Source organism: Acanthamoeba castellanii, assembly GCF_000313135.1.
Source record: "Acanthamoeba castellanii str. Neff unplaced genomic scaffold scf7180000084679, whole genome shotgun sequence".
Classification (NCBI taxonomy): domain Eukaryota; phylum Discosea; order Longamoebia; family Acanthamoebidae; genus Acanthamoeba; species Acanthamoeba castellanii.
The window spans coordinates 187771-199827 of record NW_004457297.1 but is presented as its reverse complement, the minus strand read 5'-3'; the positions used below and the strand labels follow the sequence as shown (position 1 = coordinate 199827).

Genomic DNA, 12057 nt, shown 5'->3' with positions numbered 1-12057 from the left:
CACTCGAGTGCTCTTCACTACACACATAGAATTGGACAAAATGAGCATCCACAACATCGTTTCGATCTCTTTCTGCATTTGCGCCCTGGTCCTCCTGCTGAATGGTGCCCGAGCCCAGAACGGCGTTGTGACGGATGTGGTGGATGCCAACCGCGGGCGAACGGCGATTTTCGCCCTCTACGCCGGCGACACGGTGGTAAAGAATGATGGACAGTACGCCCTCTGCTCTGCCAACGGAGTCGTGTGGCACGATTTGGAAGGCGACGGCATGATCAACGAGGACCTCAACTCCCATGGTCTGGGCGGCATCAACGTGCAGCTCTACTGGGTGAACGGCACCGTTGCCGACGTCACCACCACGAAGAAGGACGGCAGCTACACCTTCAAGGTTGAGCCAGGTACGACAGATTGCTTCAATCTACATTGAATTTGGCAAGAAAGTGACCCCTGACGTTTACTCTTTCAAGGCTCGTACTACGTCAAGGCGGCCTGCCCTAAGGACTACAGACACAGCAAGCTCTACGCCACGTCGGCCACGAAGGTCCACCCTGTCACGCAAGTCTCTGAGTCCTTCGACGTGTCCATCGACCGTGCTACCACCGGCATCAACGCTGGCTGCTACAAGCCAGCTCTCGTCGAGGGAGTCGTCTTCAGCGACAAGAACACCAACTCGGTTCAAGACACCAGTACGTTGCTCGAGCGATGCATACCCCATACTCTCTCACTGCCGTCATCTTGACCTGCGCCATCTAACTGTCACCTTCTGCACACAACAGGCGAGGGTGGTGTGGCGGATGTAGCGGTGGAACTGACCAAGAGCACGGACACCACGTTCCGCCTCAAGATCAGGACCGATGCCGATGGCAAGTTCCGATTCCCCGATCTCGAGCCGTCTGACTACGCGCTCTACATCATCTACGACGCCAAGTACTACAACAGCCCCATCTCTGCCATGAAGGAGTCCACCTCCGAGGAGGGAGGCAAGATCAAGCACCGCTCGGTGACCTTGCGCGTCGCGGACCAGCCCTCGACCAAGGATGGCAGGAAACAGCTGGTCGTCTCACCTCTGCAGCTCTCGTCGGGCGATCGCGCGACGATCAAGCAGGGCCTCTACACGCTGGCCAAGGTCGAGGGCGTCGTCTTCCGGGACGAGAACGCCAACGGCATCTGGGACGGACGCGAAAAGACGCTGGCCTCCGTCAAGGTGACTCTGTACCGAGTCGGCGAGTCAGGTGATGTTGCCGTCAGCCAGATGAAGTCGGATGAGGTACTGTACTCTAACACTCTTCCTCCTTATACCTGTACCATCATGTTGGTTAATCGCTCAATCATGCTTTCGTCCATCAGGTCGGTCGTTACAGCTTCACCGAGTTGCAGCCGGGCCAGTACTACGTCGTGTTCGACACGTCGTCGCCCGAGTACAAGCACAGCTCGAAGAAGTAAGAGGGTATTTATGGTTTGCAAGAAGAGAAAAGAACGGTGAAAATGGCTTCATTCTTTGCGCGAAGATTCTTGTGCGAGATGGACAGATTTGAGGGAAGCTTTGCACAAGTGACGACGAGCGATTGACGCGATCTTACCGTTAGAGAAACGCACCATACACGGAGGCTCTCCTTCACAGCTGCTCAGGGAGCACGAAAACGATCGAGTTGAGCGATTAACATTTGGCGCCAACTGGAACGCAGGCAAACGAAACGCAGGCAACCTCGTTTTTACGGGGCTTGCTCTGCTCTCCTTCTTCTGCCGCGAGACGTGGAACAGGACGCAGAAGATGGGCAAGGAATTCGAGGGTCTCGTCCAGCACATCTCAGTATTGGAAGCCGCGCAGCGGGAGCAAGAGGCGAAGCTTGCTGCCGAGATCGTGAATCACAACAACACCAAGGCCGAGCTGCAAAAAGGTATGCCCCTACCCGCTGCTTCACTCAGCTAGGGTCACAAACTCATCCAGACGCGCTAGTCACCAGGCAAGAAGACCGATGGAAGCAAAAGGTCACGGAGCTTCAGATCACCTTCGCCTCAGTCAAGGCGGGGCTGAGTGGAGAGGAACGGTGCAACCAGCAGGTGAAAGACGAGGTGCGGCGCCTTAAGCAAGAGAACAACAAGATCCGCGAGGCCATCAAGAAGGACATCGACTGCATGAGGCATGAGAGGTACGCCTTGATGCATTTACCACACACCCCTGCATGAGGTAAGTAACCTTCTTTCGTGTAGAGGCACATTTCTCAAGATGATTGAGGCGGCCAACGATGAACTGCGCACTCTCCACGCTACAAACAAAGGCGCTCCTAGGCCAGTCTCTATCCCGAGCATGGCTGCTCCTGGTTCTGCGTTCCGGCCTTCCGGTACGTTGCCTTCTACCCTCGCGATGCCAAACGCCCTCATGAGCAAGCACATAACTCTTCGTGTAGCTGCTAATCTCACGGGTGGGTTTCACAGCTTTGAGGGAGCGAGTAGAGCAGCTCGAAAAAGCTGTTGCCCAAGCCGCCGACGAGAAGGCGGAGCTTACTCTCTCGCTCGAAGCGGCAGTCGCCGAGCTTCAGCCAACCCCAGAGGACAATCCACTCCCGGTACAAACGCCACTTGCTCTATCGGAATTCGTGGTCGGCTAACGACGCTTCTGCACTGCCCTGTAGGGTTTAGTGGTCGACGTACGTGGTCCCATTACTGGTCTGACGATGGACGCTATGGACGAAGAAGTGAAGCTGCTGAAGGCCAAATCAGACGGGTGCGTACGGCTCATCGAAAAGCACAAAGCGCTTCACAACACGACTCTCGGCGAGTATCAAGAGCTCGACAAGTACGTACGCTGTTCGTGTGAGTGGTATGAGCTCTTTCAATAATCACTTCTGACCGGTACATCTTGAGCCTAGGTACATCTCGAGCCTTACGACTTCGCTCGAAGAGCTTCAGAGCTATTGCGCCAACCTTGAGAGCTCTCGTCAGACCTGTAACCACTGCAACTCTTCCTTCACTGGTGAAAAGGAGCCCCATGAAGAAAACCTGCACGCCAACGGTGCGGATGCGATGGACACAGAGAATCCCGTGGTGCCCCGGATCTGAGCATAGAGAGGTACTATTCCGTAACCACAAACGGCTGTGGTGGTGTTCGTGCGAGCCAGACAAGTCGCATCGTGTAGAATGCTTGCTCAATGCTTGAAGCTATTCGTCGCGCGTCCCACAGCCTGCTCGTCACTGACCTCTTACTCTCCGCCAGCCTCCTTCGCAGATCGTCCATCCGGAGCACGGTTCTGTTGTTGGCCACCCACTGTAACGTGATTCAAGCATTAGCCCCAATACAACTCCGAGCTTAGATCAGCAGTCACTTACCGTGGAGGCAAGGTCTTCGCTTGCAGGCCATGCGGTGAGATCCTCTCTGGTCGACCGTACGAGCCGCGCAGCAGTGGCCACGTACTTCGTCTTGCTCTGCGCTATCAGCTCCGGCAGGCCCAAGGTCTTGAGAAAGCTGGTACCCACCATTTCTGAGAACGACCTGCCTTGCAGTGCCAGCACAGGTACTTCGTGGTAGAGCGTCTCGACCAGGCTGAGCACATCAGTGCCGAAGGGGAAGGTATCGAGGTAGAGGTCGACGAAGCTAAGGATGTGGCGCGTATCCGTCATTGACGTCAGCTGCCAAGGTACGCCGTTGATCGTCGTGAAGATGAGTCGCTTCGGATCTATTCCTCGTGCTGACATGTACTTCTTCATGTTCTGGTTTCTCTCGTTGGTCGCGCCGCTCGGCAGTAGGAGGACCGTGTTCTGCGTGACGTTGAGTATCTGCATCCAGGTCGCGAAGACCTGCCGATCGACCTTGTACGGTTCGGCAAAGTTGAAGAAGATGAAGGTACCATCCTCCTTGGGAGGAAGGCCGAGGGCCTTGCGGTCGGGCAGTTGGAGCTCGAATGGGATGCTGATAGGGACGGCGGGCAGTGACGGGAACGCATGCGCAGGAGATCTTTCGGCCGATGCGAGCGATGGAAAGGGCGTGGCCGCGTCAAGAGCCTTCTCGACCATTGCCCGTATCGTTCTGGCCTCGGCGGCCGATGAAGGAGGCGGATAGTACCCGTAGAAGGAAGGTAGCAGGTACACCGGCTGCTCGGTGAAGTACTGAGTCTCGTTCTCGTGAAGCATGCTGTTCTCACAGAGCAGGTATTGGACGCTCTCCTTGTCACCGAAGGTGGCGAGGTATCCACCCAGAGGCCAGTGCACCTGAAGACAAGGTGAGCTCTTGTCCAAAAATTGTACCGCTGAAGCATGACGACGCTAACCTACCTGGATTGGAGCTGGCTTCAAGACGAGCACTTCGGCGCGATACGACAGGTGGCCGCCGATATCGACGAGAACCGACACCTCATCGTCGTGGATCTTCTTCGCCACTACCAGAGGCGATACTTGTCGGAAGACGATGAATTGATGGCACGTCTCGTTCATCATCTCCTCCCAGTCCAGTTCCTCCGCCGTCAAGTCCTCCCGAGCTCGCGGCACCACCTCTCCATTCACCAATTTTCCCGTCATCTTCGGCAGGAGGCAGTAACAATTAACCTCGATCTTCCTCCTTCCGGCCAGCTCTCCCCCAGTTAAATGGAGCGCTACAAGTTGGGCTTAATCAGAGGAAGCAAGGTACCGGTCGTGATGTAGCAGAATGCCCAGCAGCAGATGCACCGTCTTCTCATCAGAAAAGTCAGCGAGGTACCCCACCCTGATTGGTTCGTCGCCTTTGGCCTCCGTCACGTTACCTGTGTGGGAGTGGGCACGTTCAGGATTGCTTGGCAGCAGGCGACACCCTCGCCGCATCGACTATCGGTGCGCACCAATCTCATGAGCAAAGTTCCAGTCTCCTCCTCGCGTGTTACGCTGGATTCCAGCATAGCGCTCCAGCCGCAGAGCGTGCGCTTCGCTCACGGCTTTTTTCTCTTCGGCGGTGAAGTTGAAGAGGAGTGGAACTGACGGGGGTATCTCGGCTGCATTGCAGATGAGACGAGTAAGCTAAGAGCAAGTAAGCAAGTGAGAGGCGATGAGCTACTATACCCAACTCCTCGGCACAGGTGTGCGGCAATGCTTCCTTCAGTGCTGTAGTCGTATTCTTTTCGTGTGTCCAGGTGCTGGCTTTGCGAAGGGTCAGCATGAGAGCGCTCAAGCCCTTGGCGCTAGTCGGGCGCAGCCTGCATGCCCACAGAGCACCGGTCAGTAGCGTCACCTTACCCACCACAAAGGCAAGTGTGCGTCTCTCTTACATGAGTGCGTGCTGCAGGTGTTTCGTAGCTTCACTCAGTTGGCTCAGTTGCTCAAGCACCACTCCTGGCAAAGAGGATGAGAGAGTGAGGTCTGGTTCAGTGGGGCAGCTGCTCACGCGCACGGTACGCACCCAGGTTGAGCCATGCCTCAAACATGGTCGGACGAAGTATGAGCGTGTTGTAGAATGCCGTTACTGCCTCACCGTAGATCCCCAGCTCCAGGAGCACGACCCCGAGGTTGTAGTGGGCTTCCACGTGGGTCGGAACGAGTTGGGCCGCTTTGGAGTAGCTGCCTACAGCCTCTATCAGACGACCCTACACCGGGCCAACGAACAACACCAGGTGAGTACCCTCCTCCTCCTCCTTCTTGATCACGAGTCGCTTCGCTTTGAATGCTTGTTACCTGGAGTTGATAGGCCAAGGCTTGATTGTAGAGGCTCGCCGGATGTAGCGGGTTGATGCCAAGTACTTTCTTATAATAGTAGTGCGCCTCCTCCACTTGGCCTTGTTTCTGCAACAGGTTGCCTGCAGCACGGGGACAACGATCAATCGAGCGCCTCTGAGCGATGGGCTCAGCTTCTTCTCAGGCCAGGGCTCATGCTTCTTCGTACCGAGACCATTGAGCGCCGTGAGGTGCGTTGGCATGCTCGAAACAGCGTGCTGATAGCTCGCCAACGCCTCCTCCTCTCGTCCAAGCATCTCTTGGGCGAACCTGCGCCGCACACCACGAGAGTGGAGGTACACCGGTACATCAATCCCTGCCCTGCTCCTTCTTTGCCGTCTCTCACTCTTCTTCTTCGTTGGTTGTGGTGCACACGATACCCCAGGTTGTAGAGAACGTCCGCCTTCAAGGTTGACGTTGCGTGTTCGAGCGCTACCATGTACTCATCCACCGCCAGCGTCCACTCTTTCTTATGCACGTAGGCCAACCCTGTAGCTCGCATATGGTAAGCCATCTGCGCGCGCTTGTGTCGGTGTGTGCGGGCGCGCGGTGCGTGCGAATAGGTACCTAAGTGGTTGCGATACAGGGCGTTGTAGGGGGCCATGGTCGTGGCAGAGGTAAGGTACTTGATCGCCAGCTCTCCCTGGCGCTTCTGCAGGTGGCACACGCCGGCCAGGTAGGCCGCCTTGTGGTCCATCGAGTCCACCGAGAGGGTGTCCAGCGCCAGCGCCAGCGCTTCGTCGTACCTGCCTCGCGATAGAAGGTCGCTGGCGCTGGCCAGCCTGGATTCGATCTCCTCGCCCACCAGGTCGCGATGCTCCTCGGCCTGGCGCGGGTCGACGGCGGACATGTGGTACGCCGCCTCCTTCTTCTTCACCTTGCGCCGCGCTTGTTTGCTGGAGGTCCCATCTGCTCGGGCCATCTCGCTCATGACGAGGCTCATCTTGTGGACCCAGAGGGAGAAGAAGGGAAGGTTACTACATCAACTGCAGATGTTGAACTCTCCAGCTCTCGAGATGTACCACGAGAAAGACGGCAAAAGCGAGCTTCCACCTCCTGCCCGAGATCATGGTGCGCTTCTTTCAAGTGTGTCCCCCAGAGCGGCTGCGGAGGGAGATGACCACTTGTTTGTGACGCAGGTCGCAGTGAGCAAGAATTCCCTAATTTGGGAAGTCAAGAAAAAACATGGGAAAATTACATTTTCCCTATCTTTTTGCGAGTTCCACTTCTCGGCAACAAAGTTGTCACCAACGAAGATGGGCAGCCACAGGTACGTGACCACCCCTCAAGGTGCCGTGAACCAGCACATTGTGACCCTCTTCTCAAGTCTTCCTTGTTGGTGCCAACTTTTACTGGGTGGCCCACTTTCTCAATGCTGACGTCGCTGGTGGGGGTGCGTCACCAGTTCACGGCCGCGGCATGAGTTGGCAGAGGATCTATTCGCGGAGCACTCCGCAAGTGGCATGGGTGCGCTGAGCTTCATGTCGGCCGACCTGTTCGCCTACCTCCTCAACTTCCTTGAAATGGAAGACGCATGTCGTCTGGGCAGCCTCAACCGCTTCTTCCAAGTACGTCGCGCACCATCACCTCACCTGGCCGCCGCAACATGGTGGCCTCACCGTTTTGCTTCCCAGGCTCTACTGAGTCCCAGGGGCTACGCCTGGCGGCAGTTCTACATCAGGTCTGCGTACTACGACCACGAGAAGTTCCTGGAGATGGACAAGAGCAACGACAGCAACTGGAAGTCGCTGTGCGCGAGCAATCATCGAGTAAGGCCTCAGCCACAACGGCTCGACAATGCACCTCTTCTATGTTATGGTGATACACTGAACTTATATTACTTTGTGCTGCAGATGGGATGGCAGCTAGACACATCGCCCCTACGCTGCGGCGAGGCGTTCATGCTGCAAAAGGATTTGCTGGGCTGCGTCGTGGACAAAACTTACAAGGGGCCCGTGCTGGTTCAGCGGGTGGTCACCAAACGGGGCGTGTGGCGCGGGAGACACCTCTTCTCGGTCAAGGTCGAAGGTTACAGCCCAGGTGCGCCATCTCTCTCTCTCTCTCTCTCTTCCTGAAAGTCGTACACAGACGAAACAAACAACACGCACGCACGCACACACACACACGATGCAGGCAGCACATCGTTTGGGGTGTGCCAAGGGCGACATGTTCCGCCGCATGGGTACATCTCGGCGGTGGGCATCTTTGCGGGCGACGGCACTCTCGACACCATCAAGGAGGTCGACATCGTCACGCCCCCCGACATCAGGATCAAGTCCAGAATCAGAACTCAGGACACCGTCACAATCGACCTAGATCTGGATCAGCGCGAGGTTGGCCTTCTTCTTCTTCTCCTTCTTAACTTCCTCATTCCGTGATGTTCATCCTCCTCTTTGTTGTCGTTCGCAGGTGACCTTCTACGTCAACGGGCACAAGTGGGTGATGTTGGTTGGCGTGGCGAACGATGGAGAAGGCAGCAGCAAGGCGCCGTGGTTCTTCTACATCTCCATCAAGAACTACGCCGTGCCGGCTCACATTCCAAACTCGAAAACTGAGCAGGTGTACCGCATCGTGCCCCACCCTCCTCTGCGCACCACCGAGTACTCTTTGGCCCCTTCATCGTCATCCTCCGCTAAAGAGTAATTCGAAGAACAAATAATAAATATTTCTTTTTCGTAGACCACTCCAAGAGATGGAGGTGAGTGGTGCCCAGAAGCAAAAATCGTGGGCTGGACCGGCGCAGTTGTGCTTTCTCTTCCAGGTGCAGGCCTCCAACCTTTGATCAGCGAGACCTGCCGACCTACGTTTTTAACCTCTTTTATCTTTAATCGATGAATTTGTAGGATGGGGGCACGAGCCTCTTTCAGGGCCACTTCATCGACTTAGGCAGCCGTCAATGCTTCGGGGTCACTGCCACTGGTACCCTCCAATCTTTCTTTCTTCCCGTTCAGTCGTTAGAGTTGAATCATGATGCACTCGCGCGCGTGTAGAAACGGAGGTGCCGGCTGCCGAGGCGCAGTGCTGTTGCTGTCAGGGCGACGATGCTCCGACGTGGTATCGTCTCGCCATCATCGACTTCAAGGTACCCGACCTGCTACGCGTTCGCGACGAGCGATACGCACAGCAACGTACAAACTCAATGTCTCGAAGACGGGGCGGGAGTTCACAGAGGTGGTGAGCAAGCGCGGTGGCGACTACGCGCTCATCCACGGCCAGCGCACCAAGTTCATCACCGACTCGCTTCTGACCGACGAGGTTTGTGCTGCTCTCCAGGGTCAATTCAACCGTATGGTGGCACTCACACTCGATGTGCGTGTCGTGCGGCATCGTGCGGTGTTGTGGGGGGGGGGAGCGCGAGTAGAAGGCGGTGGCGTTCGTGCAGAGGAATGGACGGTTCGGGGTGTCGCTGGAGGGGCTGGACGAGTCGGCCGTGCTGGTGTGCATCGGCCAATTCGAGATGCACTCCATCCCCGCCTTCTCCTCTTCCTCGGACGACGAGCTGCTCGAAGAGGAGAAGCCAGAGCCACCAGAGGCCAGCGGACACCACCACCATCATCCGCACCACCACCATGACGTGCAGTCTCACGAGCGATGTTGCGGCCTAGCTGGTGCTGATGACGCAGTGGCCGACGGCCAAGTGGCGACGCTTAACACGGTGAAGGAAGAAGAGACCACCATCGAACACAGCAAGCCACCAGTCCCGGCCAGCAGCGACACGAGCCAGTCTGGCTTGTCGTCGGGCGGCTGGCTGCGACGCGGACGGCGGCCAGAACCAACCGAGCAGTAAAAAGAGTAAATAAAATCAAAAGGAGCAAAAAAAAAGAGCGAAATGGGCTGACAGGCTATTCAGGAGAAATTTGGACTAAAGACTTGCTGGGCGGGGGTCCGGTGCTTGATCGATCTCCATCTTGTGGTTGTTTAGATCCGCAAGCACCAGGAAAGAGTAGGAACGCGATTTTTTTTAAAAATGGGGTAGGCCACGCTACGTAACTCATTTTAATTGCATGTGATTTATGCTGATGCCACGAGCTCTCTCCGATGCAGGCGATCATTCAGCTTTGCACTTATTGCGGGTGCCCTCTTCGCAGTGGTCATAATCATCAACATCATTGCCTCGACCAACCTCAAGGGCATGGACGACGGTACCTCTACACGCCATTAGGATTATAATTCAATTAATCTTTTTTAAATTAATGAATAGTAAAAGACTGACGTGGTCTGTGGGCAGACCATCACATGGGGCCTGGCGGGACGGTGAAGAACGTGGTGCTGTTCGTGGGGTCGGGCCTGGGCCCGGCCGGCGTGACCCTCACGCGCAGCTTCCAGGAGGTCCTTCGCAAGGGCGACGCCTCCGTCCCCACCACCCTCGCCTTCGAGCCCTACCTCACCGCCACCCTCCGCACCCGTGCCTACAGCAGGTATCCTCCCCACCGCGTGTGTCGCGCGTGTCATGTGTGCGTGTGCGGTGGCGCGTGCGGTCGTGCGTGTGTGGTGGTGGCTCACGCTCTGTCGCGGCTACAGCGCGACGACGGACGCGGCTGCTGCGGCGAGCGCGCTGGCGACGGGCAAGAAGACCGATAATGGCATGGCGGCCGTCGACCCCGAGTCCAAGGCCAAGGTGGCGTCCATCCTCGAAAAGCGCCCGTCAGGCCGGCCTCAAGACCGGTAACGAGCCCTCCGCTCTGTGCTCTCTCTTCTGTTGATTCGTAAGCAGCGGCTGATCAGAGACAACCACAGGATTCATTACGACGGACGAGCTGGCCGGCCCGGTGGCTGCCGCTTTCACGAGTCACATGGAGCACGCCAACATGCCGGCCATGGTTGCCGGCCAGCAGCTCACCTCCAAGATCGACCGTTCGCTCTTCTCTCTTTCGCTCTTTTCTTTTCTTTTTCGCTCTTTTTTTTTGCACAATCTTACTTTTTTTTTGCGTTGTTTTCCTGGGGCTGTGCAGTGCTGATGGGCGGAGGCCGCACGTACTACGCCGACAAGACCAAGGACTGGACCGACGCCTCCTACGCCACCCCCACCAACGCCGCCGGTACCTCTTTTCTCAAGACATTGACGACACAGTGCAAGAGGCGCCGCTTACCTTCGTTTGGGGTGGTTGTTGTTTTTGTTTGTCGCGACGCCAGAACTGGAGAAGGTGGCGAAGCTGCCGGTGTTGGGTCTGTTCGCCGACAAGAAGATGGACTTTGCGATCGACCAGAAGAGCGGCGACAAGAAGCAGCCCACGCTCCTCCAGATGACCAAGAAGGCCCTCGACCTTCTTCACAACGACAAGGGCTTCTTCCTTGTCGTCGAAGGTACAACAAATGTTGCGTGCGTGTGCGGTGGTGTGTGCGTGCGTGTGCGGTAGTGCGTGTGCGGTAGTGCGTGTGCGACTGACTCACGGAGGTGTGGTGCTGCAGCTGGCAGGATCGACGAGTGCGCGTACGCACACGATGCGGCGTGCTTGGCGCACGAGGTGCTGGCCCTGCAGGAGAGCTTCGACGCCGTGGCTGACCTCCTCATCAAGACTAAGGACACCGCCTGCCTCATCGCCTCTGACCGCGATTCCGGTTCGGCGCTTTGGCTCTCTCACTTTATAGCGATCATGCCCACTAACCACACATACAACACACAACACACAAGGCGGGCTGATTCTGAGCAGCTGGGATCCCTCCGTGCTCAAGCCGACCACCACCTCCGTGGAGGCCATCGTGCAAAAGATGGGCACCATGTCCGAAGGCTCCGTCGACGAGAAGGCCAAGACGCAAGTCAAGGCCGCCACCGGCCTCGATCTCACCGCCGCCGAGGTGCGGCGGTCACCACCACCCCGTGGGTTGCGTGGGTTAGGGAAGCGTGCTTACTTGTTGTGGTGTGCGATGATGCGGTGACAGCTCAACCAAATCAAGGCCAGCGACCAGGCCCAGCTCGGCAGCACGATCGGAAGCGTCATTTCCGCCCGAGCCGGCATCTCGTGGAGCACCACCAGCGACACTGGTACCACCTCTCGACGCGTCGTGCGCGTGTCGTGTGGTCTCACCGCGGGCGCTTGGTGGCGGGGGGCACAGGGGTCGACGTCAACCTGTACGTGTGCGGAGACGCGACCACGGACGTTCCGCGAGGAAACGTGGACAACACGGCGGTCGGCGTGTACCTCATGAAGAAGGTCCCCTCCGCCACTGGCGCCACCACGACCACCACCACCGGCGGTGGCATGGACATGGGCGGCCATGGCGGCCATCACCACTAAGCGATACCCCCCCCCCTTCCCCTCTTTCTCTTTGGTCTTACTTTTTGTGAGTTTCTTTTATTTATGACCAACACGGCACCACCCACTTCATCCGCGCGCGATGGCTGCTTCTCTTCTTCGCTTTCTCTCTTTTTCTTCTTCGCTTTCT

At 57.1% G+C, this 12057-nt stretch overlaps 8 protein-coding genes across 8 annotated transcripts; 6 read left to right on the top strand and 2 right to left on the bottom strand.

Annotated features, from left to right (window-relative positions):
- Nucleotides 1-40: 40 nt before the first annotated feature.
- Nucleotides 41-1443, top strand: ACA1_373980 (anchor domain containing protein; the record flags this gene model as incomplete). The annotated part of the gene is made up of 4 exons (XM_004334296.1): nucleotides 41-398; nucleotides 468-686; nucleotides 777-1267; nucleotides 1348-1443. The coding sequence occupies 4 exons, from the start codon at nucleotides 41-43 to the stop codon at nucleotides 1441-1443; spliced, it is 1164 nt and encodes a 387-aa protein (XP_004334344.1).
- Nucleotides 1444-1771: 328 nt separating this feature from the next.
- ACA1_373970 (uncharacterized protein) lies at nucleotides 1772-2609 on the top strand (the record flags this gene model as incomplete). Its single annotated transcript, XM_004334295.1, has 4 exons — nucleotides 1772-1898; nucleotides 1949-2150; nucleotides 2212-2342; nucleotides 2437-2609. 4 exons carry the CDS (start codon nucleotides 1772-1774, stop codon nucleotides 2607-2609), a joined length of 633 nt encoding a protein of 210 aa, XP_004334343.1.
- A 66-nt stretch (nucleotides 2610-2675) lies between these two features.
- Nucleotides 2676-3060, top strand: ACA1_373960 (uncharacterized protein; the record flags this gene model as incomplete). Its single annotated transcript, XM_004334294.1, has 2 exons — nucleotides 2676-2797; nucleotides 2871-3060. The coding sequence occupies 2 exons, from the start codon at nucleotides 2676-2678 to the stop codon at nucleotides 3058-3060; spliced, it is 312 nt and encodes a 103-aa protein (XP_004334342.1).
- A 252-nt stretch (nucleotides 3061-3312) lies between these two features.
- Nucleotides 3313-4512, bottom strand: ACA1_373950 (SPY protein; the record flags this gene model as incomplete). Its single annotated transcript, XM_004334293.1, has 2 exons — nucleotides 3313-4206; nucleotides 4270-4512. The coding sequence occupies 2 exons, from the start codon at nucleotides 4510-4512 to the stop codon at nucleotides 3313-3315; spliced, it is 1137 nt and encodes a 378-aa protein (XP_004334341.1).
- Nucleotides 4513-5327: 815 nt separating this feature from the next.
- On the bottom strand, nucleotides 5328-6616 carry ACA1_373940 (tetratricopeptide repeat domain containing protein; the record flags this gene model as incomplete). The annotated part of the gene is made up of 6 exons (XM_004334292.1): nucleotides 5328-5546; nucleotides 5635-5756; nucleotides 5843-5943; nucleotides 6054-6162; nucleotides 6241-6419; nucleotides 6522-6616. 6 exons carry the CDS (start codon nucleotides 6614-6616, stop codon nucleotides 5328-5330), a joined length of 825 nt encoding a protein of 274 aa, XP_004334340.1.
- Nucleotides 6617-6929: 313 nt separating this feature from the next.
- Nucleotides 6930-8316, top strand: ACA1_373930 (uncharacterized protein; the record flags this gene model as incomplete). The annotated part of the gene is made up of 6 exons (XM_004334291.1): nucleotides 6930-6943; nucleotides 7079-7241; nucleotides 7308-7442; nucleotides 7539-7713; nucleotides 7834-7922; nucleotides 8083-8316. The coding sequence occupies 6 exons, from the start codon at nucleotides 6930-6932 to the stop codon at nucleotides 8314-8316; spliced, it is 810 nt and encodes a 269-aa protein (XP_004334339.1).
- A 49-nt stretch (nucleotides 8317-8365) lies between these two features.
- On the top strand, nucleotides 8366-9460 carry ACA1_373920 (uncharacterized protein; the record flags this gene model as incomplete). The annotated part of the gene is made up of 5 exons (XM_004334290.1): nucleotides 8366-8434; nucleotides 8517-8592; nucleotides 8664-8755; nucleotides 8824-8928; nucleotides 9056-9460. 5 exons carry the CDS (start codon nucleotides 8366-8368, stop codon nucleotides 9458-9460), a joined length of 747 nt encoding a protein of 248 aa, XP_004334338.1.
- Nucleotides 9461-9805: 345 nt separating this feature from the next.
- On the top strand, nucleotides 9806-11909 carry ACA1_373910 (alkaline phosphatase family subfamily protein; the record flags this gene model as incomplete). The annotated part of the gene is made up of 11 exons (XM_004334289.1): nucleotides 9806-9815; nucleotides 9902-10091; nucleotides 10195-10291; nucleotides 10323-10338; nucleotides 10411-10527; nucleotides 10626-10712; nucleotides 10807-10977; nucleotides 11083-11232; nucleotides 11306-11469; nucleotides 11554-11656; nucleotides 11728-11909. 11 exons carry the CDS (start codon nucleotides 9806-9808, stop codon nucleotides 11907-11909), a joined length of 1287 nt encoding a protein of 428 aa, XP_004334337.1.
- Nucleotides 11910-12057: the final 148 nt, after the last annotated feature.